The sequence below is a fragment of the Neovison vison genome, chromosome 4 (assembly GCF_020171115.1).
Source record: "Neovison vison isolate M4711 chromosome 4, ASM_NN_V1, whole genome shotgun sequence".
Classification (NCBI taxonomy): domain Eukaryota; kingdom Metazoa; phylum Chordata; class Mammalia; order Carnivora; family Mustelidae; genus Neogale; species Neogale vison.
The window spans coordinates 150,474,947-150,500,958 of NC_058094.1; the positions used below are offsets into that span (position 1 = coordinate 150,474,947).

Consider the following 26,012-nt stretch of genomic DNA (forward strand, 5'->3'; position numbering starts at 1 on the left):
GAGAGTCACAGAAACAGCAGTTCACCTGAGCATGTTAGTGACATGCAAGCAAGACAACCAAGTGAAAACAGCAAGTGGTCAGTTAGATAAATGAGCCTAGAGTGCAGAAAAGAGACTTAAGTGGAATTATATTAAATCCAGTGAAATGGAGGAGATGTCCTGGGACAAAGTAGGCAATAAACAGGAGACTGAGAAGGAACAGATAGTGAGAAAAACGGAAAACTGGGTTCAGTGGGGTTTCCTGAAAACTAAGAAAAGAAAGTATTTGAATAAAGGGGAATTAGTAAGTGGTCCATGAAAATGGTATAAACAGACCAAGTATGACAATACCCAGAGGATGCCTATTAGACCGGATGACAAGGACATGTGAACTACAAAAAACCACGGATGAAATCCGCAGTCAGACTGGAGCAGGGTGACAAGGGGGACAGAGGGGGAAATGGAGAGATCACGAAGGTCTACATTTCTTCTGAGTTTTGCAGTATAAGATAGCAAATAAATATGCTGAAGCTAAAAAAGGCGAGACATATATATATATATATATATATATCTTAATGATGAGAAGAGACTAGAAGAGACTAGAGCAAGTTTGTATGTTGATGAAAAAGTAAAAGGGAAAAAATGTTGACTAATTAGAGAGAGGATAGCATGACAAATAAATCCACTGAAAGGCTGTTTTGGAAAGTCAGAAGATGACAAAAGGCATAAGCTTTGAAGAAGTTGGATGGTGAGCTGGTCATTCCTATAAATTCCCAAATCATTGTTCTCATATGTATTCAAATCCAGTACTAAAGTCTAGTTATAAAACTTATGAAACTTACAGATGAATATTATCTAGGCTTCCTTTCCATTTTTTTTTTTAACCTCTCAGGTTTAAATCAGAGAAATCTCAAAACTTTCTTCTGTCTAGAGACTTTTTTTTTTTTTTAATTAAGCTTTTGGGTGCAAAATCCACCCTCAACATGATCCAAACCCCTGTCTGAGCAGTTTTCCCACATTCTGGACACATAATATCCCTCCAGCTAATCCAGTATGCTAAACCCTAAGCCCCCACCATGGTCAACTATCCCAGCCAGCTCCCAAAGTCAAAATGTACCCTCTACTAGTGGCTGAACTCCATGATCTACATGAACTGCCTATTCCTCAAAATTGGCTTCTTTATTTGAAGCTCCAAGTTTCAACCATAGTGTTAAGCATTTAGGAAGAAAACTCTCTTGGCCAGTTCTTCAATTCGTGAAACACTCTCCTTCCCATAGCAATATGAGCGAAGTTAGTAACACAACCCTAACTCCACTAAATTGAAATTACTCCAGCATTTGATGTAATTCTCAAGATAAAAATTATTTTGGGGAATAATAAGAGTTATTGCTCTGGGGCCCCAGTCCACAAGGATCTACAGTAAATAAATAAATGTATTAGTTCTGTACCCCCTAAAGATACATTCACACTTTTTTTTTTTAATTGCAGAAAGGACTGTACCAGAGTTGTTTTAGGCATCGAGTAAACCAGAACTTCATATAAATATAAAGACAAACATCAATGATAAGTAAAGACTTAATCTGGTTACCCTCCATACCCTCACATCACTTCGAAATGCAGGCATTCTACATGAGTACAGTCTTATTACATAAATGAAATATAAGGTAAACAGAATGAAAGCCAATTGAATAAGTATTTATCCAGTGCCTATTGTGGATGGGCAATGCACATTTTCCTTCTTCAGAAGGTATAATCAACCATACTTAATCATTAAAAAACAATATGCCAACCTTTTGGAATAAATAAATCTAGAAGGAGACAGTGCCTCTTCTACTAAAATGATCATTTTTGAAGACCTTCCAAAGTGCAAGCATATTTACATAAACCATCTCATTTAATCTCCAGCAGGTTTTTGGTGACAGAATGTATGTGGTGATAGGTCCTCCATGATGCAGGTGAACTACATGGTAATAAAGGTTAGGGGCGGGAAAATTATCAGGAAATCTGTTCTCAGGCACTCATCTGCTGCTGATGATTGCTTCCTAAAGGAGAAATGCATAAACAAGACTTCAGAGGGACACTGAGAATGAGAAGGATACAGTAAGAAATAAGTCTCTTCAAAGACTCCTAAAGAAAGGTGTTATGCTCTCACTGAGAGAAATTTTAAATAAATGATGAATGAACTCTTTTCTTGATCTCCGTGACTCAGGGAATATGAAAACTAGCTTCAGAGCCCCGGTGATTAAAAACCTTAAGGGTCAGGATTTTTGTCGCTGGATTGTAGGAGTTCCTTATTTATTTTCAAGATTCACCCCTTATCAGATAAATACATGGTCGCAAATGTTTTCTCCCATTCTGCAGGTTACCTTTCACTCTATTAATTGTTCCCTTTGCTATGAAGCTTTTTCTGTTTTGTGTAGTATCACTTCTTTATTTTTGTGGCCTGTGCTTTTGGTGCTGTATCCATGAAATCATTGCCAAAAACAATGTCATGAAGCTTTTTCTCGATGTTTCAGTCTGGGAGTCTTACAGTTTCAGATCTCATCTTTAAGTCTTTATCTATGGTACGACAAGTGTTGGCAAAGACGTGGAGAAACTGGAATCCTTGTACGTTGTTGCAAAATGGTGCAGCCACCTACACAAGAGGCTATGAAGATAACTCAAAAAAATTGAAAGTAGAAGCACACAGGATCCAGCAATACCACTTGTGGGTATATATCCAAAAGAATTAAAATCAGCATCTCAAAGATACTAACACCCTCATTTTCACTGCATTCTTATTCACCATAGCTAAGATGTGGAAACAACCCAGATGTTCATCTACAGAGGAATGGACAACGAAAATGCCGTGTATATAGCACCCACACTATAACCCAGCCTTTAAAAAGTAGGGAATTCAGCAATACAACAATGACCTTGAGGACATGATGCTGAGTGAAATAAGCCAGACAAAGAAAGACAAATACTATGTGATTCCACTTACATGAAGTATCTAAAATAGTCAAAATAATAAAATCAAAGGCTGGAATGGTGGTTAAGAGGAGGTCAGGGGAGGGAGAAATGGCAAGTTATTAATCAACAGGCATAACATTTCAGTTAAGCAAGATAAGTAAGCACTGAAAATCTGCTATACCTTGTACCTGTAGTCAGCAATATTGTATTAAATTTTGTTCAGAGAGTAGCTATCATGTTTCTACTCACAAAACTTTAAAAATTTGGTATTCAGGGCGCCTGGGTGGCTCAGTGGGTTAAGCCGCTGCCTTCGGCTCAGGTCATGATCTCAGGGTCCTGGGATCGAGTCCCACATCGGGCTCTCTGCTCAGCAGGGAGCCTGCTTCCCTTCCTCTCTCTCTGCCTGCCTCTCTGCCTACTTGTGATCTCTCTGTCAAATAAATAAAAATAAAAATAAATCTTAAAGAAATTTAAAAAAAATTGGTATTCAGTTTAATGGATGTTTGCATTCACTTTTTCTTTTCAAACTGGTGCAAATATCATTTATCTAGGTTTTTAACAACCGCTCCATGGTTGGAAATAGAGTCATTCACCCTATTTCTGCATAAGGCACACTCTGCCTTAAGTTCAAGGGCTTTGGAGCCTACAGTGCACCAGGTGACAACCACCTGAGCAGAACCATATTCTTCCATTGGAGCAATGACAGCAAACAGAAGAAACAACAGCCATGGGAGCTAGCAGATGCCCTCCACACTAGGTGAACAGCCATTCACGGATCTCTGGTCAACCCACTTGTGAACACATGGAGAAATCATGAGGTTTCTGGAAAATATTTTCCTTGGTTGAGAGACAGGGCTTATAGGAGCACAGAGAGACAATTACTGAGCAACTAACAAAAATAATTACGCTGGTAGAGAATACAAAACCAGGAGTTTTTAAATAAAGAAGGTGATATTCCAAAGGCTATTACTTTCTAAAAAGTGCATTGCAAGTTAGTGGCAAAGACAAAATTTGAAACGGATTTGCATAATTCCAAACCCAGTGTTCTGTAACTACGCCATGGCGGTGGGCAAATATATTCAGACATAAAACGTGCTGTTCAAATACATTTTTCACTATATCTCCAGTATAACTGACCATAATGTTTAGAGTAAAAATAGGTATCTCAAATCTATAAGTAAGTAATTTAAAAAATTACATAAAGGCTACTCTGTGTTATGGACTGCCGACTAGACTACAATTTTCTTAGCAATGCATCAGCCATAGTTCTTATCCTTAGGAAGTTTACATTTTAGTGCTGAAAGAAAGTAGAAAAAGGAAAATAATGTAGTGAGTATATTTTGAATAGGAATGCATACTGGGAATGAGGGGACTATATAAAACAGACAACAAATCCAAGACTGGGGGATCAAAACCAAGAGGAAATTGGAGAGATGGGGGAGACTTCTAGGCAGACATCATCAAAAGGTCTGAAGATGAAAGAAAGAAATAATGTGGCAGAGAAACGTCAAGCAGTTCACTGTTTCATGCTTGGAATTTCAGAATGATAATAGCTACTGGGGGATACTGCAATAGAAAATTTAGGAAAAGTAAGACAGGGGCAGACAACAGTATGCCATTGATGCTAAATGGAGAGTCACTGAAACTTTTTAAAAAAGGAAATAAAATGGACAGAAGGTTATACAGTAAATTCTTTGCACACAGCGCGATATTTGTAAATTGCAGTGATTCATAACGTTTACACATTTTTGTTCGTTTTTTTTTATTTCTCTTGTGGCTGAAAAATTAATATAGTAAACCCCATCTTAATGCAAATAAATTGGTGTCCAAAAATTTTAATAATATGCAGCTAAAGTAATGGAGAAGTTAATGAAATCACTAGTTTGGAAAATTCTCTTGTGACAGCTACAAGTTGGCACCAGCTGTGACAGTAATCAATTCTAACTTCAATGTCAATGAGGAAGATTCTGGGTGCTCTAGATGGCTAGCATTTTTAGAACATTGGCACCAATTCCAGGAATCTCCCAATAATTTAGCAATGTTTTTATCAGTTTCACGTTAGGATACTAAAGCAGCAGATGGATCTTGAAAAATAGATCCATCTCCCTGTTTCCTAAGTCAGTGATAACTGTCTTTGCAAATTCTCCCTCCCTTCCTGAGACAGGTGTCCAAAAACAACAACAAAAAAATTTACAGCCCTATTTAAATCTAAGTTTGCAGTATCCTAAACATACTGTCATGATGTCTTACTTTAGGGTGTTCTACTGTACTATCATGTGACCTTAGCTTTAACAGAAATAATAGAAAGTGAAGTTGGGGAAGATTATTATTAAATATTAAAATTATGAAAAATGAAGGCACCTGAGTGGCTCAGTTAAATGTGTGCCTTCGGCTCAGATCACCATCCGAGGGTCATGGGATCAAGCACCACATCGGGCTCCCTGCTCAGTGGGGAGCCTGCTTCTCCCTCTTCCTCTGCCCCTCTGCCCTTCCCCACTGTTCCTGCTCTTGCTTGATCTGTCACCATTGAATAAATTAAAAAACTTAACAAAAATTATGAAAAATTAAACCAGTGTTATCGTATAGGTAATTAATGTACAAATATTTAGCTTCTATATTTCAATAAAAGAAACAAAAGATAAGGGTTACCCACCTAGAATAACTAACCATTTAAAGCTCATGGTTATGGGACACCTAGGTGGCGCAGTGGGTTAAAGCCTCTGCCTTCAGCTCAGGTCATGGTCCCAGGGTCCTGGGATCAAGCCCTGCATCAGTCTCTCTGCTCACCAGGGAGCCTGCTTCGTCCTCTCTCTCTCTCTCTCTCTCTGACTCTCTGCCTACTTGTGATCTCTGTCTCTCAAATAAATAAAATCTTAAAAATAAATAAATAAATAAAGCTCATGGTTATTATTTTCAACTCTGTTATAATGTTATAACTCTATTATAATGCTCTAACTATGGACATTCATATATGCCTAAACAAAAAGAGTAAGGCATCACAAACATGTCTCTTTCCCATGAAACCGGTTGTCCAGAATCTGGGGAAGAAATAGTTTTGCTCTATGGCTCCTTTGCATCTATCTTCATAACGAGAATAGATGGACAAGACTCTTAAAAGAAAGTAGTAGTAAAAAAGTAGAAGACATGTAGCAAAAATATATTAAAATATTTTATATTTTCAACAGGGAAATTCCACCAAAGGAAGGAACTAAACAACAACAACAAAAAAAAAAAAAACACAGATACAAAAACACACAAAACAAAAACAAAAAATTAATCCACCCAGAGCCCAAAATTATTTTGGTAATCTACCAAGTTATTTCATTTAATTCACTTATTCACTACTATAGCATGCCACTCCCCACTTTTTATTCCTGAAAACAGCTCTACCACATCTAGAACCTATACCAATTTATAACTTGGAACAATGTTGATCTTGATATGATATAACCAAATAAATATGATATTTTTTACAGTTCACATATTCACAATTGTTTGTGCCTCAATCAACAGAAGAGACGCAGTTCCATGTAATGAATAAGACAGATGAAATAATTAAATACCTAACACCCATACCTATTTATTTAACTCCTATAAACACAAAACTCTTAAAGCAACATTTCAAAAATTCAATTTGAGCAAGATGATTTTTTTAAGACACAAAAATAACGCTAAATTAGGAGAACCAAGTTAGCATGATTGACACTCAATAACATTCAGCTTCACCAGAAAAAATTTTCACCTTCTAATTTAGTTTCTCCGTAGAGCTGAAGCTAAAAAAGGCTCCTCAAATGTTTTATTTACTGGCCAATTTCTAGGCGTCTGTACTCAGTCTGCAAAGTAACAAGCTGATGCTAATAAGCCATACATAAAGATCCTACTTATTAAAATACAAATTAGGCACCCCTTATGTTTATACATGTGTAAGTACAATTAATATCGCAGGCTTAGTTGGAAACAAAATTGCTTAAGTTAACCAACCATGGCAAAGTAATCAAATGAGATTTCAAACGCAACTGGAAAAGATCCGTTCGGTAGAAATAACAGCAATTATTGCATGCAGAACAATTAGTTTTCTAAGCTCTCTTTTTTCTTTTCCCACCTGTCCTTAATAATTTGTCCATCATAAGTGACATAAAATGTCACCGTTAACACCCGTAATTTGCGTGGAGACCTGAAAGGCAGCTGGTAGATACAACTTATTTACAAATATTAGTTTGAACTTGTAAATGCATGACCGCATAAATCTTAATCCATTTAGAGTGTATGCCCTTTGTTAGCTCAATTGTACATTCAATTGGGAACTGAGTGGCGTGGAGGGAGAGTGTGAATTACAACAGGGGCCTTTTCTGGTTGCCAACATTTTCAGCATTTTAGTGCTCTGCCTTTTGTTCTTGCTGTTCCTGAGATTTCGCTACATTAAAGAATAGGAAATGGTAATCAACGTTTTGCCTAAGTAATATGAATGAATTTTGCCTACTTACACTGGAAGGAAGAATCCGACAATTGTATCTTTGGGAAATGTTAACATACCTCTTAGGAAATGATTCCTGCCTTCTAAATCACCCTACTGTTAAATTACTAATGGGTGGCATTAAAGAATTGTCACAGTGATACAAAGAGTTAAATATCTTAAAAGACAAAGGGATTATAAAATTTAAAAAGAGGGCCTTATGGAATATGGTAGCATCTACCTTCAAATTAAATATTTTTTAGATACTTGGGTAAAGTAGTGATAAAATTTGCAATTATTTTGGGTAGTCTCCTAAAAGGAGATTTAATGTTGATTATTTCTAGTTTCTAGACAAAAATTTAAGTTTGATTTGTTTTATGGAGTCGAAGGATTTGTTGACTCTTGCTACATAACGTGCATTGAAGCATCATCTGGTTCATCAGGCAGAAAAAAAGGAAAAAGTGTGCCTTATTTTTGCAATATTTGAGTTTACATTCACTGCATTCACATTCTCTTCTTTGAACATATAATAACATGATATTTCAAAGGGCTCTTGAAATATGAAGACTGTTGTGAAGACTGAATGTGGCTGGCATGGTATAAGACGTAAAGTATCAATTCTCAGTGTGCAAATCGGGACAGTTTTGTGTTCTGTGCACATTGTTCACAATCCTTCCAGAAAGGTACTCAGGAAATGAGTTGACAGAGCTCTAAAGTGGACTAACTTGTTTTCCCTTTAACAATCTCTTTTGATGTCAATCAATATGTTCATAGGTCCTAAATAAATTGTGAAGTAATCTAGGGGGAAATTAAGAACAGAATTTGTCCAAGAATTCTCTTACACGGTGGTCACTATTTGCTAAGAACTCCTAATACTTACTGAGAAAACCATTTACTTTCTATTTAACCGCGTAAGATTGAGTAATAGCTTCTGTGTCATGGTGGACCAAGGTGTCCTCTTGCATGACTGATCCCAGCAGTGTTACTCGGTGGCGACAGGCACCAAGAGAGCAGAGAACGGGGGTTACAGTTCAAGGTAAACTTTTTCACATTTCGACACCTGAGAAGTCAGAATACATCTTAAAATTGCTAATGCCTCATAACTTAATTGGCTTCTTTTTTTCTTCCTTAGCAATACATAAATGATAGGGTGTCTTACAACTGATGATGGCTCACATGCCATAAAATACAGTAGAATAGGTTAACAGCCAATACAGATTGAGAGTTTTTATGTCATGGACAAGGGTTGCCCATTACTTCTGTAAGGAGAAATAAATCATTGCCAAAATGTCGATTTAGTGTTAATCATTTGATAATATCAAGGGATTTACAATATATCTACAAAAGAAACCCTTAAACCAGAAAGCTATAACATAATAATTAAACAAAACAATAGCAATCATACCAATGATATAAATGGCATTACTATATCGCTGCTTGCCTCTTTATTCTTGACCACATTATTTCTCCTTAGGAAATTGAAACCGACCTATAATTAATAAATGGCTATTGAGAAATAGTACCTAATTCCAAAGAAAAATTTATGAACAGCAGTGGAATCAATATATTACAAAAGCTGATCTGTGTGAACTTAATGATTTTCTGAGTTCTAAGAATTACTCAAAATTTAAACTAAAACAACATTAATCGTACTAACCCAACACTAAGCAGAATAGAAGGTCGAGCTTTATACCCACTATGTCTTCACATTGCCTTTACAATGCCACTTTCGAGATGGGAGGAAAAGATCAATTTTTATTTAATATTAACTAATTATTTTTATTTAATATTAACTAATCAAAAGGATATTTATTTGGACAAATTAGTTTGGCTACTTTTTGTCTATTGGATGTGTGGATAGAAAACAACAACAAAAAATTCAAATTTGTGTTCCTTTCATCTAAAAGAAACTAACAATTTGTAAATCCCTTCATTGGACGCACTTACAATTAGCCCTCAATACTCAAACTTATGTTTCTAAGTTAAACACCAATTTTTTTCTCTATAGATTATGGATGAGACCAATTATGTCCGATTATGGGCTAAGCCCGTATCTACATGATACCAACTCTGGCAATATAACCAATTGAGTAAAAGAACCAAACAAACTGACTGTAGTCAAATAGAGTCTCTAGCTGGTAGATTAGATATTTGGCTTAAGAAATATAAATTTTGGGAAAAGACAGTAACAATAAATAACATCAGAAGCATGGAAGACTAACCATTACCATATAAGTGAATATCATATCATGTAGCATATTTTCCTTTGATATACAACATAATCATGCTAACGCAAAGTAAAAGTGCTAATTTCTAATTGTGTTCTTTGAAGCACAACTTTCTTACACACAATTTTGAGACTTCTGTTTTACAAAACATACAAAACCAATTTAATAACAATCAAGCTGTCACTCATACTCTAATTCTATTTTAAACATCTCCCAAATTAGTTATATGGAACTTTTCTATGATCAGAAACTAGAGAGATTTTCACTCTAAATGAAATAATTCAAATATGTAAGATAAATATTTTAACAATGAAGGGCATACAGTCACTATGTCCCTGACTGTAAGGAGGCTGGCTGATTGACTGATTGATTGATTGGGGAGTTGAAAGGCTGGATACATTGATAGATGTATCAATAGATGTATGGATGCATACACAGATACAGAAACAGAGGAAAGAAGATGGATGGATAGATTGATGGATGGGTGGATGGATACGTAGAGAAAGAAGGAAAGATAGATGATAGATAAGATGGACGGATGGATGTATGGATAGATGGGAGGAAGAATGAAAGGATAGACAGAGGAATGGATAGATGGATGGATGGATGGATGGACGGACGGACGGATGGGACAGATAGACAAAATTCATTATGATGAGAATTTCTGCATTTGTATAATTAGCTCAATAACTCTTAGGGTACAAGCTTATCAAAAATATATATGGAAAAGCTAGTATCAGAACTTCTAAAAGTAGGCCACAGTGAAAGAAAGATTGATTCTAGCTAAAGTGGAGCAAATTAAATTTTACAAAGTTTAATACATTCATTCTTACTTCAGTCACACTGCCCACCACCAAGGTGATGGTAATATGCACAAAACTTCTTACAAACTCCCAAGTTGTTAAATGCATCTTGTTTTTCAACTGGTGTATCCATCATATCTACAGTGGTGATTCAGATATTATAATGTAATTCTATCTGGATGTAATTAATTTTACAAGTAACTTTTATTATAGGAGAACATTTCAAAAGACTTATTTTAATATGGAACATAAGCAAGAACATTTTGACTAACTTACTGGCCCTGACTACCCAAAAGCAAACTTTTTAGAGATATATAGATATCTATATATCTATATATCTATATATCTATATAGATATAGCACAGTTTTGGTCTTAAAACATGAAAGATTCTATCACTAAAAAAATGTCACCCTAATCATAATAGATCAAGCACAAAATGTCACTCAAGTGCTTAAAAAGGGTCCTTACCGCAAAATCCTCTCTCCACTGGTGGGCTGCTTGAACCTTCTCTGCTTCCAAGGCCAAGCGCTGAAAAGGAAACATCGTATCTTAGAATTCAAATGACCACATGCATATATACTTGTGAATACACAAAACACTAAGGTTTTCAAATCAATTATAAGGACAAAACAAGCAAAAGAAACTCCTTATTCATGAATCATAAATTCCCAATCATTTAGTAATCTAACCTACTAGAGCTGATCTATGTGTATTTACTCAAGTAGTACGAATAAACAACTATTCCTGAATAACACGGTTTATTACCTCTGTTGTCATCAGAGGATGTGGACACCAGGAATGCCTGCTTTCAATGACTAACATTTCAGCTTTAGAGAAAGCTTTAATAAGTAGATTATATTCATCTTGGTAGAACCCCATTTTTTGTAAATACTTCATAGCATATATTTTTATATGCATAAAAAGGAAATGATAGTGAGAGACCAATATGGGCTCAATGCCATCCTAGGCATCTTCTTAACAGCATATTATGGTTTTTGTCTTGTTTGGTTTTGTTTTTTACCAAAAGCCATCAAAATGAGATAATTTTCTTTTTGCTGAAGTACATTTTTATTAGTTCTTCCAGAGATAATCTGTGAGTACCAAACTGTCACAAGCTGCATATCTGAAAATAGGCTTGTGCCATACTTGCTCTTGTATATTAATGTAGTGCAAAATTTCTAGCCTGACTTTTCCTTTAGCACTTTTAAAACGTTATTCCATCAAGTTCAGTTGGAGATAAAATGTCTGTTGTCAGTCTGCTAATCACACTTTATAGACAAACTCTATTTTTTTTCTTTCTCTAAGTTTTCGGATTTTTCTCTTTGTATGTCTCAGAGTTACTATCACGCTGTGTGAGAAGCTTTTACAAGACACAGTGACATTTAGTGATAAAACAGATCTGAAACCAGACCGCCTGGATTGAAATACCAACCCTGCCGCATACTAGCTGGGCAAACCTGGGAATTTTCTCAGGTGAATAATGGCAAAGTAGGCTCCTGGATGGCTGAAAGAATTAAGTGAGTGATTTAATGTGCAGTGCTTAGAACAGTGCCTTAGAACAGGTGACAGTGAGGAACATAGATGTGAGCTATCTAACTTCGATTATTATGATTCATTCCATTTGCACTCCACATCCCTTTGAGAAATGACTTAATGTTAAGTTCAGCAGTAGCCTGCCCCCAAGCACAGCTAGGAGACGACGGCAGAAAGAAGAAGAACAGAACAGTAAATACAGTAAATATAAATATTAAACTCATTCTTAAGAAACAAACAATCAGGCTTAGGTTTTAAAAAAGTATAAATCTTGTAATGGATTACTGGTTCACGTTTTGATCTTTCACTGTGAACTACACCTCAGCGAGGGCTCTTTCAAAGGAGTCCAGACTATACTTGATTACGGAAACATATCTTTATGCCAGTTTTTATATTAGTTACTGATTTGGATGCCCTGTTATATAATACTATGATCAGTTCACTTGTGAAGCTATTAAGTAGGTATTACTAATGACTATAAAATACTGCCAAATGGGAGATCTACAGTTAGGAATTCCTAAACTGAATTTAAAAGAAAACTTCTCCAGTGTGCTTAAAATGACAATGGTTTCAGTTTATCAGCCAGTACGCAAACACAGATTAAAAGAAGAGGTAGTAGGGGCACCTGGGTGGCTCCACTGGTTAAGCACCCAACTCTTGATTTCAGCTCAGGTCATGATCTCAGGCTCGTGAGATCCAGCCCTATGTCAGGCTCCACACTGAGCATAGAGCCTGCTTAAGATTCTCTCGTCTCTCTCTCTCTCTCTCTGCTTGTGTCCCTCTATTGCTGCGTCTCTCTCTCTTCGTGTCAAATAAATAAATAAATAATCTTTAAAACAAACAAAAAAACACAATACTTCTGAAAATTCAAATTCAATTTGAAAATGTTGCAGAAAGTTAATAAAAATTAGGTAGAAATAGAAGCAATGTCTTCTATGCAAAATGAGAAAATAAACCAGAAGTCATATTCTATTTTTTTTAAGATTTTATTTATTTATTAGACAGACAGAGATCACAAGTAGGCAGAGAGGCAGGCAGAGAGAGAGGAGGAAGCAGGCTCCCTGCTGAGCAGAGAGTCCGACGTGGGGCTCGATCCCAGGACCCTGAGATCATGACCTGAGCCAAAGGCAGAGGCTTAACCCACTGAGCCACCCAGGTGCCCCCAGAAGGCATATTCTTGACAAAATTCAGAATACAAGTCTTCATTTTTAACAGGCTATACATGAAGAGCTAAATGTTCATATGTACAGGATGAATAATGACCATTTTGAGAATTTAAACAAAATACTGGGTAAAACTTACATAAGTTAACTAAGTTTTTTGACTAAGAAAGATTAGAACTCTAAAATGTCTTTATGTCTTAGAGAGGAATGTTAAGATTTTTCTTTGCACAAAACACAGAAGGAGGTCACCATTCCCACAGACAAAACACACTAGAGGACATTCTCACCCACAGAGCCAGAACGTGCTTTTCAGAGCTTTAGCTCGAACTACCGCATTGTTCTCTCTGCTGGAGAGCATAAGAAAGTACAACTTAATTGATCTGACCCTGAATCACATGGCTTATGATATGAATATAATCCATGTTTATAAGCTATAATGACAGTAATTGTCAGTTAATTAGTTCTAGGAAAAAAATTAAAAGGGATGAACAATGGCAAAAAACTTCCAAAAGACAATTCTCCTAGGAGGAGAGACCAAATCAGCTTTATTTCTTTACTGATATATATTCCCTTATTGAGATATATACATATATATATCTATCTCAATATAAAATCAATAAAAAACATTAAAAAATATTTTTAAACACTCATTTTATAAAGGAATCTCATTTATTGCAAGATTCTAAAATGGTTCTAGAAACTTAACAATGTAGTTATGTATAAGAAAAAAAGGTATTTTGAAAGATTCATTTGAAGCTTAAAAGTTGCTAAATTTTATATCCCCAGCTTAGAAATCTATAAATACATAATCATGAAAATGCACTACTTTGCTCATGCAAAATTTAATGAAATATTTTTCATCTAGTAAATTTCATAATAAAACAGAAGACTGAACTTTACACTTACAGAGTGTCTTGGGGACCAATAGCTGATGATGGTGCTCTTTCCTGTGGCAAAAGACCAGCTAGCCACGACTTGTAGAAAACTGACATGTCTTCTGGACACTTCAAGTCCTTAATTAACTTCTATTCTGGTCAAGTGACATTTTATTTTTAAGGCCAATGATCTACAGCTAAATGCCATGGGCAAATTGTGTTAAGACTGATAAAATTCCTACCTAATAAAATGTGAACATTTGCTCAGTATATGACTCAGTATGTAACTACAGTTATGGCCACAGTGCCATCCTGTAACAATAACTTAATTCAGAATAAGGAAAATGTGTTTTTCATCATTTAATTTATAGTACAGTTTAATCTAGTATCAAACATTAAAACCAGACCAAGTATAGACAGATACAAAAGACTCAACTCAGCATAAATACCTTTGAGAGAAGATAGAAACAATTCTGCTCTTATTAAGATAAGTCAGATAGATTAAATGGCTTTATCATAAATGATACAGCATACGTTATATGAAAATTCCTTGGGTATAGAACAGTAAGTATATATACAATGTTATGGATGTATTACTAATATATACATCCCTACCCACCTATTGGTTTGAGCATTTAAAACAAAAAATCATTTCAAGACTATTTTGAGGACTCATAAGTTTAACAAAATGACTAAGCCTTCTGACTCTAAAGCTTATAATCAGACTACAAAACCAAACGAGTCTCCATTTAATCCATTAAAAATATTAACATCACCAGACATTCAGAGAATATATAAAGATATAATAGTACCAAAACCAAAAACACTGGTAGAAAACTATTACAGGCTAATGTAAAATTTCCCAGCAAATTTTTGGAAATTGCTGAAGACAAAAAACAAAACAGCACAAAAAATCATATATCAGCTGAGGAGCGGTCTTTAAGTAGGTCTTGTCCTCAGATCCTGAGAGAACACTGCTAATCAAAGAAAAGGCTTTTGATATGCAGTGATCTATAAGGAAAAAAAAGAAAGAGATGAAGAAGATGAAGAAGAAAAGAAAGAAACAGAAATAGAGAATGGGAGATGTTTATCAGATCAGAGAAAGACCAGCTCCCTTGAAGGCCTATTCATTCTCAGCCTTCACTTTTTGTCATATCCTTATCTCTTCCACTAGCACTGAATTCTGAATTCTGTCAGGTGATATGAAAGTCTAATACAAGCAGTATAATTATACAGTGTATACTGAAATAATTCTATCATTCCCTTTTATAATACCTAAATGTGTTTTCTCTTGGAATAGACTATTTTCTAAACCTGCATATTATAAGGTTCCTAGACTATTCGTTAATTGCAGATGAAAACTAAAAGTTTTTTGAAATATTTAATTATAAAGAATTTTCTTTTAATAGCTTTGAAAGGAAACCTTCAGGTATCATCTGACAGTTCAGTTAGATTCCAATAATGTCGACACTCATGTTAATATCAAGAATGGCTTAGAAACCTCATTCAAAGAAACATCTCCAATTCAAAACAATTTCTTTGGCCGGTCGATGTCAAGATTTTTCCTTCTAATAAAGAGGTAATAGATGAACACAATAGACTAATCTAAGTAAAATATGCAAGTTAATGTAATTAATGTACAAATACTTAACACCCACTAAGAATTAGCCATTTATTGTGTTATGCCTATCTTGACAATTTTTTAATTACTCTAATGAGTTTTGCTTATCTTCATCAAATGTTTTTAACATATTAAAAGAATCAGAATAATCATTTCCATGGTCTAACATTACCTTCTGAAAACAGCAGACCTGGATGAATGAAGAGACTTCTATGTTTGCTCCTACAGGTACAGGCAATTACATTGAAGGTATAATGTAAATGGGCATGAACTTTTCAATCAAACAGATCTGGTTTCCAGATCTGGTGCTGCTATTCACTAACTATGGGATTTTTGGCAATGGACTTAACATTTTTCAGCATTTAAGAATAATATTTACCTTCATATTTTCTATTTCTAAGCTAAATAGCTAGCACATTAGAAACTCAATGAAGTTTGTGTCTTTTTAAATCCTTCAAATGTAACTTCAAAGACTAGACTGGGTTAGAACTATAATCACTGATGACCAATTCAACATGGACATATATGAGTGAAATGAATGGGAATATCTTAACAGTCCCTACATTTCACTGTATTTTGCCCTAAATAAAATCTCTTGCCTACAGAACCACATGGTGGTCCAAATGCAATTCAGGGGATATAGTGATTTAATATAGTAGACAATAAAATAAGCTCAATTTTATTTTAATTTATTTTTGCCATAAACAGAATGAGAAAATAGAATAGATCATTAATGTTCTGCTTTCTTACCTCATTTCTTGAAATATTAAAAAAAGAAAGTGAGGTGTAACTCACTTTACTTGAGTTACAAGTAGTAACTTGTACTTATAAGTACTTACAAGTACTTGTACTTACAAGTAGCAATTCTACTTGAGTTACTTGAGGTGACGATCTCAAGTAGACAACATCATACTTTCATATCTAATACAGTGTTCCATTTCAAAGGTAAAAAAATGTACTTCTCTTTCCAATATCTTTAGCCAAATAATGGGAAACAAGGCAGTGTTTCTTTTCCACATAAAACAAAGCATAAACAATTTTATTTAAACTGATATAAACACATATGCCCCGCAGGATCTATCAAAGTTCTTGAACAACTTACTATATCCTGGTGAACAAAAATACCACTATAAAAATTTTAACATGTAGACAAATTGCTTTATATATATATTTTATATATATATATATATTTTTTTTAAGTCACATCTACTAAACTCTGAAAAAGATCTATTGGCTGAAGAAGTCAAGTTGGAAACTGGAATTTAAGATTGAAAAGTTATAAAATTTGAATAGACTAACCAAGATGAGTTAAATGTGGCACATTTCAACACTTGATTACTGTGATCACTATGTAAATACCCATCCTGACTGGGAGGAAGACATATAGTAAGGATATATAGTAGTATATATAGATAGACAGACAGACATATATAGGAGATAAATAGTAAGGATTTATTGAATATAATTATATTCAATATATACTCAATATATTGAATTTTAATATATTCACATTGAATATATTCAATATATTATATTCAATACTTTTATTCAATAAATACTTATTAAATACTTGCTGTACTAGAACTGTTATGTGAATAAAAATACAGGACATATTCCCTACTTTTAAGGTGTTTTTATACACATCCCTAGATCATATATTATAAAACCAGCACACACACACACAGACACACACATACACACAAACACACACAAATAGATCATGTCATCAGTGTTTGACAGATGTTTTCCTAATGGTTACAAAATACATACTTCATTAATTTTACTTTATGTCAGTGGAATTTGTCACACGGAGAACACATTTTTTTAAAGTAATGCTTTTATCAAAAATGGAAGTATCTCAAATAACAGGACTGATTCTAAAAAGAGTGTGTACTTCTGGACATTGACATTTAGCCATGGGTCTTTTTATTTGTTTGATCTTGGGGGGAGATTAAAAATACTGAAAAGCATGGGGAAAAAAATAGTCTGAAATCCATTACTCAGAATTCATCTTTATGTTTAGGTTTGTTTTAAAACATTTTATACACAAAACACAATTTTTTTTAAGATTTTATTTATTTGACAGAGAGAGAGATCACAAGTAGGCAGAGGCAGGCAGAGAGAGGAAGGGAAGCAGGCTCCCTGCCAAGCAGAGAGCCCGATGCGGGGCTCGATCCCAGAACCCTGGGATCATGACCTGAGCCGAAAGCAGAGGCTTGACCCACTGAGCCACTCAGGCACCCCCACAAAACACAATATTAAAAGTAACCTTGATGTTCTCTTCATTCACCTCCCCTGACCAATTTCCCTACCCAGAGCAATCTGTATAAGGCATGGATCTGTATCCTTTGGCATTGTTTGGCGTGTATTTTTTTTTTTTAGTAGCATAAATGTTATCTGTGGTTGACACCGTGGATTCTTCTTTCTAATTAATAGTTTGCATGCAAGTTGAACGCCAAAGAGAAACTACCTGCTTTAAGGGGGTGAGGGGGGGGATTTGTCTGAGGAGAAACCCATGACCCTTGCAAGTGATGATTGACACTGAAAATGAGAATCAATTAATGTCAATGAGTTTTGACAAATGGTTTTAGAAAGTAAAGATAATGCCTAGAGTGGAGAAGAATGCTCAGGGAAACAAAACCAGAGCTATTTCTAAGACCACTTTTTAGCACCAAACCTCTATGCATCTTCACCATCAGAACATACTTATTCCTTCTTTCCATCAAGGGACCATCATTCCTTCTGCACAGCCGTTACAAAAGCGGTTTGAAAGAAGCTAAATCAACACGCAACCGAAACTACTTTCCAAAAGACATGTCGATTCCCTCTCACTATGGAGCTATGGGTTACTAAGCCCACGTTGACAAAGATAACCAAAATGCTAGGGCGCCTGGGTGGCTCAGTCGGTTAAGCGTCTGCCTTCAACTCAGGTCATGATCCCAGGGTCCTGGGATCCAGCCTGCATCAGGCTCCCTGCTCAGGGCGAAGTCTCCTTCTGCCCCCTGGTTTGTGCTCTCTCTCTTGCTCACTCTCTTTTTCTCTCTCAAATAAATAAAATCTTAAAAAAAAAAATAACTAAACGCTGTTTTTATGTTTTACTTATGCTTGCTTAAAATACGCTTTTAGAGACTTCCTGCTTTTGTTTATGACATGAAACATGAGCACATAATTATAATCATTATCTTTCTTTTTTCAAACTCACTTTTGTTATTCTAGCAGAGCAATCTCAAATTGATTCCAAGACACAAAAAATTATTTATAATAAAATTTTATTTTAATTTAGAAAAATAAATTCCAATGATTGGAAAATTCTAATAGACCCTGATAAAATAGCTTAGCACAAGTCCTTCTATTTGAGTTTATGGAGGAGAAGAAAAAAAAAGGAGTTTGCATCTTGACTATTTATAATGGGAAACAGGTTACATAATATGTAACTTTTAATATATACATTGATTAAAATTATTCATAAATAAACTGACCAAGTAGAATAATGTATGTGGTCCTATTTAAGTCTTTTCAAATATTTTAATATTTATGTAAATACTGGAATTATGACATAAAGGAATTATGAAAATCAATAGTAAAACATTAATTTGTGACTATATTAAGCCAAATTACACATAAATCTTATACTGTATAAGATGCAAGTAAGGCTACAGATTAATTCTTTTTGATAGCCTATCATTTTCTTACAATTGATTTGGTTCCAGGTTATGTGAAATAAAAGTTTCATAATACAAACACTATTTCTCTTTCAAGTGCAAGCTTTAAGGGAGTATAATATATGCAAACCATATAAATAAAAGCTGTTGAAATCAAGCCAGTCATCATTTACTCTTCTATTAGTGAGTCCAGGGAAGAATAAATCTTTTGGAACATGGCTTCTGGATCACACTGTATAGTTTTCAGTCTGGATCTGCTATATTCAGAAACTGCTTTTGAAATTAACCACAAAGCTTCAAGTCTAATCTTTGGAGATGTAATTAGCTCCAAATAAACTGGCAGACTCTTGGAACACAGAAGACGGGCTAAAGGAGATGTCATCTGGTAAGAACAGCAAAACTCCTTTGAGTAGTAGTGAAAGTAAATAATACACAACTGGTAATTATCATTACCTTTTCCCTGGTTTTTTTGGCTCTACAGCACAAAACAATAAAATAAAAAGATTGCTCAAGTGAATTAATTTCTGTATCAACTCTCCACATTGAAACCTGCAAAAAGTCACCAGATGGGTTTCTTCAACATACTGCATACAAACCCACTCAATCCCACCACCACCCAAAGATTCTGATTTCTATACATAGTGTCATTACCAGTATCTACACGTTTAGTACACCTTTTCCTGGGACTAATCCTTGAAACCCACCCCCCCAGAGGAAAACATTTGTAGCTATCTTAGACATATGGATTTAATTACTCTTGGAGAAACGCTGTCTTAAATAGAAGTGTAATTTAATGGAAATCAATAAAAATAACGCACTGCCTTTGATGAGTGCCACACAATGTTGTGCTCATCTTCCTCTCTCCCTCTCTCTCTCTCTCTCAATGGACCACTAATGAGAGTTCATTACATGTAGAATGCAGTTCTTTCATATCTGTCCACCTCCAACATCTCACAAAACGTGTAGCAAGAGCAGGCACTCAATTAAATGTGTGTGAAAATGTGGGAATAATCGTTTCCAAGCATTTTCGATGTTTTATCCAGTTGCTTTTAAGACTTAAACGTAGGTTCACTAAATTATCATCATTCATTATCGTGGTACTTTGAGAGGCCACAGAAGCTGTCTTCCTATATGACAAGCATCTTGCTAGATTAATCCATCATTACCTAATTCACCAAAAATTGCTGGATTAATTCATCATCACCTAATCCTTAAATATATTAATAGAATTTGCCTGTGGATGCGGTAGGGATCCAGGGGCCATGTGATAGAATTCCAGAATTAAACTACAATCAGTGGCCTTATTCTCTGACAGTTGAGCACCAATGCAGATTCAGAAACCAAGAAATAATCAGTGTGGAAAAGGAAGAGAATTTGACTGGCGCGGCAGAGGAAAGAAAAGCAGCAACAAGGCAGTTTCTAAAACTAGTCTAGCCCTATTCTTGCTGATAATCTGCTCCTGAGTCCCACACAGTTAAGGAACACCATCAAGGTACTTACATGAGGAAATCCTATACTCAGGTCATCCAAACATCTCCTCAGCCGAGATCTGAATTCTATTAAATACATCATGCTAACACTTTGCCGACCAACAAACTGCCTACAAATATATCAGATACCAAATCTAAGTCATCCTATGTTGGTCATTTTACGTCCCTAAGTAACCTCACAACTACACATCCAGCTTTTATTTTTCACTACTGACAACCACAGAAGAACAGAAGATCACAGTACGGTGAAAACAGCCCTACCACCCGTTAGGATGTGACCAAGTACTAAGTTAAATAACACCTTTTTTTTTTTTTAAAGATATCATTTGTCAGAGGGAGAGAGACAGAGAAAAAAAAAAAACACAAGCAGGGGGAGTGGGATATGGAGAAGCAGACTCCCCACTGAGCAGGGAGCCAGATGCAGGGATCAGTCCCAGGACTCTGAGACCATGACCCGAGTCGAAGGCAGACGCTTAATGACTGAGCCAGCCAGGTGTGCCTAAATAACACCTTTTTACCTCTATTTTCTAAACTATAAAACAAGGATTATAGTAGCACATATATCATGTCATATGTAAGAATGATTATAAAGTCCTTAATAGGGGTGCCTGGGTGGCTCAGTGGGTAAAAACATCTGCCTTCGGCTCAAGTCATGGTCCCAGGGCTCTGGGATCAGGCCCCGCATCGGGCTCTCTGCTCAGCAGGGAGCCTCCTTCCCCCTCTCTCTCATGCCTGCCTCTCTGCCTACTTGTGATCTCTGTCTGTCAAATAAATAAGTAAATAAAATCTTTTTAAAAAATAAATAAATAAAATCCTTAATAGGTGGAAGCTACTGCAAACTTAAAAACTGAAGTACAAAAGCAGTTAAGTGACTGAAATTATAAAGTTAATAAGCTGAAAATCCTGAGGTTGTTATCACCAAGAAATAATATACATATTTCACTACTTAAGAGTGAAAAATTCATCTTAAATTCTTTCTGGAATAAAGAAGGTCATCAATAAGGTGTAACTTCACTGAGACTAGAAACATCAAAAGGGTTTTGACTGGTCCTCGGAATTTGTCCTACTTCCAACCACCATGCTGGGAGACAATTCTTCATAGGTCTATCATGTTTCTGCATGCCATGGGAGCAGAGGAAGGGAGAGCCTCTGCTCCAGAGTATCTTTTCTAGAACACTTGTATAGCAAACAGCCTTGGAAGACAGAGGGAGTGCCTCCCTGCAGGGTGGAAAACAGATTTATTTGTTGCTCAGGGAAATAGAGGGCAAAGTTAGACAGGTTTGCTGGTAAGCTCCCTTTAAAAGATTGGGATCTCCCAAGCCAGGCTTCCTCAGCTATAAAACAAACTCACAGCATAGGAGTATCCATCTGGGCTACTCAGCATGGCCCCACTGGACTTAGGGTCAGGAGTAACTCATGTGAACAAGGTGCCCATGCAGTCTGCTGTGCTGGGAGTCACCAGGGCCACTGCATCTGATTCAAGGGAGTCTCTGAATCCCTGACATTGTGGTCAGCTATCTTTTTGGTGTGGAAGAAGAGTAAAAATGTCAGACCTTCTATATTTCTTGACCCACCACATCTGGTTGCATTTGCTTCCATAAAAAATGGTCACTGGTTCATCTCCATACCTTCAAACTCTCATCAGCACTTAACTGATGTCATATTTATTTTATCCTCCATTCTTTGCGCAGCACGCATTTTCACCCTGCTTCAGAGTCCTGGTGTCTCTAGAACAGTGCTTCTCAAAGTGGGCCCAGACTAGCAGGAGCAACATCGTCTGGGAACTGGTTAGACAAGCAAATTCTCAGATCCTACCCTAGGCCTTTGGAATTAGAAACTCTTGGGGTAGATCCCAGCAATCATGGTTTAATAAGCTCTCCTGGTGATTCCAACGAACACTACAGTTGGAGAAGCATGGCTCTCAAAAAATAAGAACAAAAATAAAAATTCATAGCATTGTTTAACAGAAGTTTGTGTTAGTTTAATGGCAAGCTCTTATAGCTGTGGGAAATAAAACAACAAATATTTGTTCTGAAGTCCCTTTTCGACAAATATGTTGACTGTCAAATAAAGCATAAAGCATAAAAGTCTATATATGGTAGAAAGGGGGAAATTACTGTAACAATAATAAAATGCTCAAATCTTCATGGAAATCAGATAATATAGAAGAACAACCACTTTATTTTTTTTTAAAGATTTTACTTATTTACTTGACAGACAGAGATTACAAGTAGGCAGGCAGGCAGAGAGAGAGAGAGAAAGAGAGAGAGAGAGAGAGAGAAGGAAGCAGGCTCCCTGCAGAGCAGAGAGCTCAATGTGGGGCTTGATCCCAGGACCCTGGGATCATGACCTGAGCCAAAGGCAGAGGCTTTAACCCACTGAGCCACCCAGGCGCCCCTAGAACAACCACTTTAAAAGAAGGAAAGGGGCGGGGGCGCCTGGGTGGCTCAGTGGGTTAAGCCGCTGCCTTCGGCTCAGGTCATGATCCCAAGGTCCTGGGATCGAGTCCCGCATCGGGCTCTCTGCTGAGCGGAGAGCCTGCTTTCCTCTCTCTCTCTCTCTCTCTCTCTCTGCCTGTCTCTCTGCCTACTTGTGATCTCTTTCTGTCAAATAAATAAATAAAATCTTTAAAAAAAAATTAAAAATTAAAAAAAAAAAGAAGGAAAAGGGGTTGCCTGGTTGGCTCAGTCAATGGGGTATGCAACTCTTGATATGGGGGTTGCGAGCCCCACATTGGGTATAGAGATTACTTAAAATGTATTTAAATAAATAAACAGAAGGAAAAAGATCTGGAAAGGCCACTTTTCACTCACACATACTTTGTGAGAGGCTCCACCTGTCTTTAAATCTATAAATGTCTCAAAGTTCATGTGGATCTCATTAGTTTACGGAAAGAGCAAAGACACAACTTAATTGAAAATGATGCAAATTGATGTAATAAAAAATGCATGCCAGATGGAAAAGTGCCTTTGAAAATTCTTTTTTTGGTATTTTATTTCTACTTTTTTTGTTTGTTTTTAAGAAAAAACAGAGTGAATCTAAAGACTCCAGTTCCTCAAAGATCATAAAACCGGAAGCAAGAATACAAATAAATACATACAACAAAAAACCATACACTTATAATTTATTATTAGCTTCATTTACTCACACATAGAAGTTTATACATGTAGTAAAAAAGTGAGGGGGAAAAAAAAAAGATTAACAGGAAGGGCACATAAAAACATTTACCACATTGGGGGCACCTGGGTGGCTCAGTTGGTTAAGCATCCAACTCTTGATTTTTGGCTCAGGTCATGATCTCAAGGTCATGAGACTGATCGCAGAGGTGGGCTCCACACTAAGCATGGAGCCTGCTTAAGATTTTCTCTCTCCCTCTCCCTCTGCCTCTCCCCCCGAACCATGCACGCTCCCACTCTCTCTCTCTCTCTTTAAAAAAAAAAAAAAAATCAAATTTATTTTGCTAGCTTAGAGTGGAAACTGACTTAAAACTAACTTAAAAGGTTCATCCTCTTAGCAAAGGATCATTTCTTTTTGCATATATGATTTACCTTTCAACATTTACCACTATATTTTCCTTGCCTTAGTTTAAGAGTTTTAAAACGGTCTAATTTATTAACTTTCCAAATCAACCCACAGACAGCCATCCACTACCTTCCACTGCACACAAGCCACTCTTCGAAAAGATAATTGACCCGGGCAGCTACTATATATACATTTTAATCACCAGTAAATGCAACAACATCTTAATATTACATGGTAACAAAAAATATTACATAAAGTGCTCCCTCAGCTGGTCTGAATACAATGCTGAAATTAGTTTTTACTTTGAGTTAAAATCTTGTGAAACGCTTGTTCAAAAAACTCAGGAAACCATAAAACACGTATTGATTTTGGAAACATGAGACAAGTTATTTAATTTCTCCGCACTTCCATCCTTCATCTGTAGAAGAGAAATAATAATACCCATTTCACAGACTTGTTTAGGGATTTCATGATTTTTACAAAGCAAATACAGCCATGACATCTCTGTTAACAGCAGCTATTATGAATCATCAGGAAGGGGAAAAAGGAGTCATTCCTTTATCTCACTGAAGATTATAATAAAAAAGGTATCCATTACTATGGTCTAAGTGTACAGCGATGCACCCCAGATCCTGTCAGAGTCTATCTCTTTCAGCCGACTTCCATCCTTTTAATTTTACCATAATGATTTGACATCCCCAGCTCTCCTCTGCCAACCCTCCCCCTTTGATTCTTATTATATCAAAGGAGATGTGTTTCCTTTTCCTCGAGCTATGCTTTGACTGATTGTAAACAATTTATCATTCCTGCCATGTTATCTTAATTTCTTTTCCCTTTTAAATAATTTATCTTTGAGTTTAATTAATTCTCACAGGCTTCCAGTTTGGTGAGTGGGTGGGATTAAAAAAAAAATATGATCTTAGACAGTAGGCAAATTTTCTGTTTTGCTAATGTTGCTATGGAAACACTTTTTTTCCGCTCATTTTTGTTAATAAATTGGGAGTGAAGGTATCATCCTCTGTAGTGGATAAAAGTGTGTACCATGGGCTCCCTCCCCAGTTGTATAATTTTTCCTCCTAGACCTTGGAAAATCATTATGATGTGTAAATTAGTCAATCACATTGGTAAAATATTCAATATACTAGGTTTTTAAATATCAGAAACATCATCCAACATAAATCTGAAAAAAAAAAACGCCATTCCTGATTCTTCCTTTTCTAGAGAATATGGTTCCTAAGTTGCTATATTCAATGATTCTTTAGATTTTCTTTCACTTGAATCATACTGTTACCATTTTTCCATGTTCTCAAGTGAGTTTTTAATGATCTCAATAAAAAGCTTCCAGTATCTGACATTATCAAAATTCTCTTAATAATCTGCACAATTATTCTATAATTTTCTGCTCATATTTCTTAGATATAAACTTCCAAGAAATGACAAAATTTTAAACCTCTGGCTCTCAAGTGGAAAGCTCAATAAGGTCTCTTTCTTTTTTTCTGGGAAAAAATAAAATTACATATTCATTATACAATGCGCATGTTATTAAGAATAATGATGGTTAATATGTATATCACTTTTTATAACTTACAAAATTACTTTTGTCCTATGTAGAATATAAGGAATAGTGCAGAGGACCACAGGGGAGGGGAGGGAAAACTGAATGGGAAGAAATGAGAGAGGGAGATAAACCAGGAGAGACTCTGGACACTGGGAACCAAACTCGGGCTACA

At 35.8% G+C, this 26,012-nt stretch overlaps 1 protein-coding gene across 4 annotated transcripts in view; it reads right to left on the minus strand.

Moving 5' to 3' along the window:
- The window catches only part of CACNA2D1 (calcium voltage-gated channel auxiliary subunit alpha2delta 1), a 512,561-nt gene that overhangs the window by 223,964 nt on the left and 262,585 nt on the right, over positions 1-26,012 (minus strand). For all 4 annotated transcript variants that reach the window (XM_044245916.1, XM_044245914.1, XM_044245915.1 and 1 more), the window contains exon 4: positions 10,885-10,944. In XM_044245916.1, the coding sequence (XP_044101851.1) occupies positions 10,885-10,944 (60 nt within the window). The remainder of the gene's footprint in view (positions 1-10,884; positions 10,945-26,012) is intronic.